The sequence below is a fragment of the Poromitra crassiceps genome (assembly GCF_964638095.1).
Source record: "Poromitra crassiceps genome assembly, chromosome: 7".
Taxonomy (NCBI): domain Eukaryota; kingdom Metazoa; phylum Chordata; class Actinopteri; order Beryciformes; family Melamphaidae; genus Poromitra; species Poromitra crassiceps.
In genome coordinates, this window is record NC_139628.1 from 56,653,748 (window position 1) to 56,659,618 (window position 5,871).

General features: G+C 45.9%; 1 protein-coding gene across 1 annotated transcript in view; it reads left to right on the top strand.

Moving 5' to 3' along the window:
* slc7a8a (solute carrier family 7 member 8a) overlaps positions 1–5,871 on the top strand; it is a 41,097-nt gene that overhangs the window by 23,977 nt on the left and 11,249 nt on the right. The window contains exon 4 of the mRNA XM_083639763.1: positions 4,523–4,648. Coding sequence (XP_083495889.1) covers positions 4,523–4,648 — 126 coding nt within the window. The remainder of the gene's footprint in view (positions 1–4,522; positions 4,649–5,871) is intronic.

The following is a 5,871-nucleotide window of genomic DNA, read 5'->3' on the forward strand; positions in this document are numbered from 1 at the left end:
TTACCTCCAGAGCTTCTCCATGTTCGCATCAGAAACCATTCCACCTACATTTACCTCCAGAGCTTCTCCATGCTCGCATCAGAAACCATTCCACCTACATTTACCTCCAGAGCTTCTCCATGCTCGCATCAGAAACCATTCCACCTACATTTACCTCCGTTTCACCTCTCCCACCTCCAGCAGCAGCAACATCTAAAACGAGTAGAAAACTATGAATGATGCCTACTAGTCCTGACAACAACTGCCAGACAGTAGCCACTTTCATTGCCTCACCCAGGTCTGTTTTCAGCTCCTACTGATTTAGCAAAAGTCTCTGATTGGCTGAGTCAGCAATGATGTCATTTCTCTCGGAGTCAATTGGACAGATGTTGTCAGGCAGCTTTCGGCAAAAAAAACTTGCTGAGCTGTCTGGATTTTTTTTATAGACCTCTTAAGGTTAATCTTGTGTTGCTTGTTGTTTTATGGCAGTTGAGGGGAAAAGTGGGGGGAGGGCGGAGTCGTTTCCCCTCAACTCTCTCACGTCTTTGTCATCGTCTGTGGCGGCAGCATGCGCAGTAATTTTCTCTACGCAAGTATTTCGATATTTCCATGATTTCCCAACTCTGTGGTCATTTGCAGAATGATGTCACATATTTCAATTTCATTACCTACTTACTTATGAACCGTGGCATTTGAGCAACGCTCAAACCAGACACCGCCGGTCACCGCTTGTCCCGATCCGATCCAATATCGGTATCGGGTGCCGATATGGCACTAATTCACAGATGGGATCGGATCAGAATTGTTTTTTTTTTTTGTTTTTGTTTTTTTGCAATTCCAGCGCACAGCTGGCCGTAATTTGTATAATAATGTATAATAGTATCCTTCTTTGCCTTGTATATTTTCTTAATTTTGTCTACTTTTTGCAAGGTATATTTAAAAAAAAAACTTTAATTGGCCAAATCTTTGCCTATACTGTATATTCAAGAAAAATATTGGTATCGGCATAATATCGGTATCGGCAGATATCCAAATTCAGGTATCGGAATCGGATCGGAAGTGAAAAAAGTGGATCAGTGCATCCCTAGTTCCGGGGGCACGCTTGCACACACAGGACACACACACGTTGTATACTCAGCTTACAGACGGTCCCTGGGTCGGCAGAACGTGACCCCAGGTGTTTACTTGCACAGCTCCAGTCAGCTCCAGATCAACACAGAAGAGGAGGGGAGGAAAGGGAACGCATGTTGTTGCTGTTGAGGGATCGTCTGGTCCCTGTAAGGACACAGAGAGGCACTCTGAGAGACACTGTTTACTTTTTTAAATTATTATTATTATTTTTCAGATTTTTCCCCATTTTCTCTCCAATTATACGTAGCCAATTTACAGTATCGCCATGCTGCCCTATTGGCTGGCCCCGGTCGCTGCTCCACCCTCTGCCGATCTGGGGAGAGCCGCAGACTAGCCCCACGCTTCCTCCGACACATGCGCAGTAGCCAGCCGCTTCTTTTCACCTGACAGCGGGGGGAGCTTCACCGGTAGGACGTAGCACGTGCGGGAGGATCACGCTATTCCCACCAGTTCCCTTCCACCCCCGACCAGGCGCCCCGACCGACCGACCTAGAGGAGGCGCTAGTGCAGCGACCAGTCCAGGACACATACCCCCCAACCCGGCTTCACACCCTCAGGCACGGCCAATCGTGCCTGTATGGATGCCCGACCAAGCCGGAGGTAACACGTGGATATGAACCTGCGACCCTCGTGTTGGTAGGCAGGGAATCTACCGCTACACTCCCCGGACGCCCCTGAGACACTGTTTGCTGACGAGACAGGGCTGCGGTTTAAGACGTATTTACTCTGTGGCATGAAGGAGGATCAGTCCGTTTGATTTGAGGCTACTGTGGGTGGGTGCGTTTGATTTGAGGCTACTGTGGGTGGGTGCGTTTGATTTGAGGCTACTGTGGGTGGGTGCGTTTGATTTGAGGCTACTGTGGGTGGGTGCGTACACACGTTCAGTCATAAGCCTGCTCATGCACAGTTTCTCATTTCCTGTTTTTCTGTCAGGGAGATTGGGTCTAAAGCAGCAGCAAGTCTGAGACTCGACCTCCTGACTGCAGCCGGTGTTTTGTCTACTCTGCACTGAGTCATTTTGTTTGTGACAACGCCCAGATAGCTTTAGTCCCGCCCAGGTGGATTTAGCCCCGCCCTCGCCCCCTTAAATACCTACAGCAAACTCCGAAATAACATCAGCTATTCCCCAACTGTAAACAAGCCCACCCCCGATACCCCAGCCACACCCACCCTGTATCTACGCTGCTCTGTTTGTATCTGTGTGGGCGTGACCTCCCACATCCATGTACAAATATACAGAACGTCTCCATATGGACTCGTCTACTATAGAGAGCCAAAGTGGAACGTTACTTCCTGCTTCAGCACTGTACCAGAGATTTTCATCCGCCATTTATTTTCCTATGGACATTTCGTAAAATGCTTATAAAAATAGTTTTACTTGGTCAAACCAAACGGTTCAGATATATTTAGAAGCAGGACAGACCGCATAACATTTCACTCCGACAATCCAATATTTTTGGTTTTGGTGTGAGTGAAATGTTCTATGGTCTCTCCGGATTCTAAATATAGCTGAACCGTTTGGTTTGACCAAGTAAAAGTATTTTTATAAGCATTTTACGAAATGTCTATGGGAAAATAAATGGCGGATGAAAACCTCTGGTACAGTGCTGAAGCAGGAAGTAGGCGGTCACTTTGCCTCTCTATAGGCATGTCTATTCACGTGCACCTGCGTCTGTGATCCCGCAGAGTCAAGCAGGCCTATTGTTTAATGGCACCCCACGGGTTTGAACCCACTGCCCTAATTGTACCCAGCGCTCCAGATCGTATCCAGTGTCCCCAGCGCTCCAGATCATAGCCAGTGTCCCCGACCACGTTAGATCAGTCCCCAAGCTGAAGAGAGAGTTTCAATAGCGTTTTCAATTACCCCCTTTTAAAACTTGTTTAGCCTTGTTTGCAGAGAGATTACAAGACAGTAGTGTAGCTTTACGCCTGGACAATCACCGCTGCGAGCCCCACCCACCTGCTACGCTGTGGAGGTTAAAACAAACGCCCATAATTATATGTGGCATTATGTCTGGTTTCAGAGCTTAGAGAGGTTTTACAGTAGCTACCGGTTTAACTACTGGATAAAGTCACAACTTATCAATTATTGTCATAATAATAATAATAATAATAATAATAATAATAATAATAATAATAATAACTAAATAAGTAAAAAAATAAATGTAAACCCACCCATCACATTATTCACCAACAATTATGACTTCATAAAGACCAGTGCAACATATTTTTAACTGAAGATGTAACAGCTTGTAATTACAGTATAACAAGATTGTAATACCATGATATAATATTAAAGCATAATATTGTTATTGCATCATCATCAGTTAAGAAAATGCTACACTCCCTTATGAAGCAATCCATCATAATTGTAGGTTAATGTAATAATGTGTTATCTGGCAATTTCGTACATAAACATACTACTAGTTTGATCCACTTAGAGACGTTTCACTACATTTGTAAGTACAGTTATGGCATGGAATCTTAGATCCTAGTCAGGGATTTTTACATCTGACTGTGTGGAAATCCGGGGCTGGACAAACTCCTCATATCAAGCAGCACCTATACAACAGCACATCAAAAGAAACACTAAGTAAGACATGGGGGTGTAAGAGAGATGACGGGTGAAGGAGTTCAATGCGACGAGGCGTCAGTAGAGTCAAAGGTCGCTGCCTCCTTTGAGTGTTTATGACACGTCACACACGCCACATGTGCCACTTTAATCTGCATTCACACACAGATCAGATCCGGGATCAAGCTCAAATAAATAAATAAATGTATTGGCCAATAAAGGCCAATAAATCAATGAACACATAAACCACCAATCGCATGTTAAATAGACTGGCAAGTTAGCTTTGATCATGTTCTAATAATTAATCATTAATCATTAATAATAATAATTGATTGGATTTAAATAGCGCCTTTCTAGACACTCAAAGCGCTTCACATATCAGGGGAGGGAGGGGGAGGGAACTCAGCTCATCCACCACCGATGTTCTGTACTCTCCCAATTCAATTAAATTCAATTAAATTCAGTTCAATTCAATTCAATTCAATTCAATTCAATTCAGTTCAGTTCAATTGAATTCAGTTCAATACAATTCTTTTTCCAATTCCCTTCTGTTCAATTCAACTTCAACTTCTTCAACTGAAATCACCCACTCATACAATCACTCATACAACTAACAACTACTTCTTAAGCACCACAGCGAGCCAATGCAGCCGCAGACATGCCAGGATGCCTGGTTGTTTGGGTGGGTTTATTTCTATGAGCCATGTGCTAACCTTGTGTCTCCCTGTGTGTGTGTGTGTGTGTGTGTGTGTGTGTGTGTGTGTGTGTGTGTGTGTGTGTGTGTGTGTGTGTGTGTGTGTGTGTGTGTGTGTGTGTGTGTGTGTGTGTGTGCGTCTCTAGTGCTGCTGACGTGGGTGAACTGCTCCAGCGTCAGATGGGCCACCAGGGTCCAGGACATGTTCACGGCCGGCAAGCTGCTGGCCCTGGCCCTCATCATCATCATGGGCATCGTGCAGATCTGCAAGGGTAGGTCCTTTAACCCATTGATACCTGATGCAGCATTTGTGTGTGTATCCCTTTAAGACCGCGAACCGCGTATGACGCGGTTCGCGGTCTTAAAGGGATACACACACAAATGCTGCATCAGGTATCAATGCAGGCCCAACGCATCTGTGCTGGTTGTGTGTGTGTGTGTGTGTGTGTGTGTGTGTTTGCATGTATCTAGGGCTGGGCAATATATCAATATTACATGGATATCGTGATATGAGACTAGATATCATCTTAGATTTTGGATATTGTAATATGGTGATATGTGATAAGTGTTGTCTTCTCCTGGTTTTAACGGCTGCATTACAGTAAAGCCATGTCATGTTCTGAACTTTACCAGACTGTTCTGCCTGTTCTATTATTTGCCTTTACACACTTAACCACTTATATTCAATATTGGCAATATTGTCATAATATCAATATTGAGATATTTGGTCAACAAATATTGTGATGATTGATTTTGTCCATATTGTCCAGGCCTACATGCATCTTATGCATCTTATGCACAGTGTGGATCCCTGCATGCATGCTTCAATGGTACATTCCACACCATCTGTGTCCATCTGTGAGAAGAGTGAAATGAGAACACACACACACACACACACACACACACACACACACACACACACACGGGCACACACACACACACACACACACACACACACACACACACACACACACACACACACACACACACACAGGCACGCACACCGTCACTGGGGACATTTTCAGGCATTCGGTAGAGACAGAGTCTCCCCATCGATGCTGTAGGGGTCAGTGAGTTTCTGGCCTGGCTCTCTGGTTAAAACTCACATCACTAACGTGGCGTGGCGTTCATATCAGTCCGCCTCTGTGGGTTTGCAGTCACAACATGACTGAAGGCCAGTTATTACAGGGGCCACAGAGACTGGAGGGGCTTTGGGGGGTTCACAGAGACTGGAGGGGCTTTGGGGGGTTCACAGAGACTGGAGGGGCTTTGGGGGGTTCACAGAGACTGGAGGGGCTTTGGGGGGCCACAGAGACTGGAGGGGCTTTGGGGGGTTCACAGAGACTGGAGGGGCTTTGGGGGGCCACAGAGACTGGAGGCGCTTTGGGGGGCCACAGAGACTGGAGGGGCTTTGGGGGGCCACAGAGACTGGAGGGGCTTTGGGGGGCCACAGACTGGAGGGGCTTTGGGGGGGGGTTCCACAGAGACTGGAGGC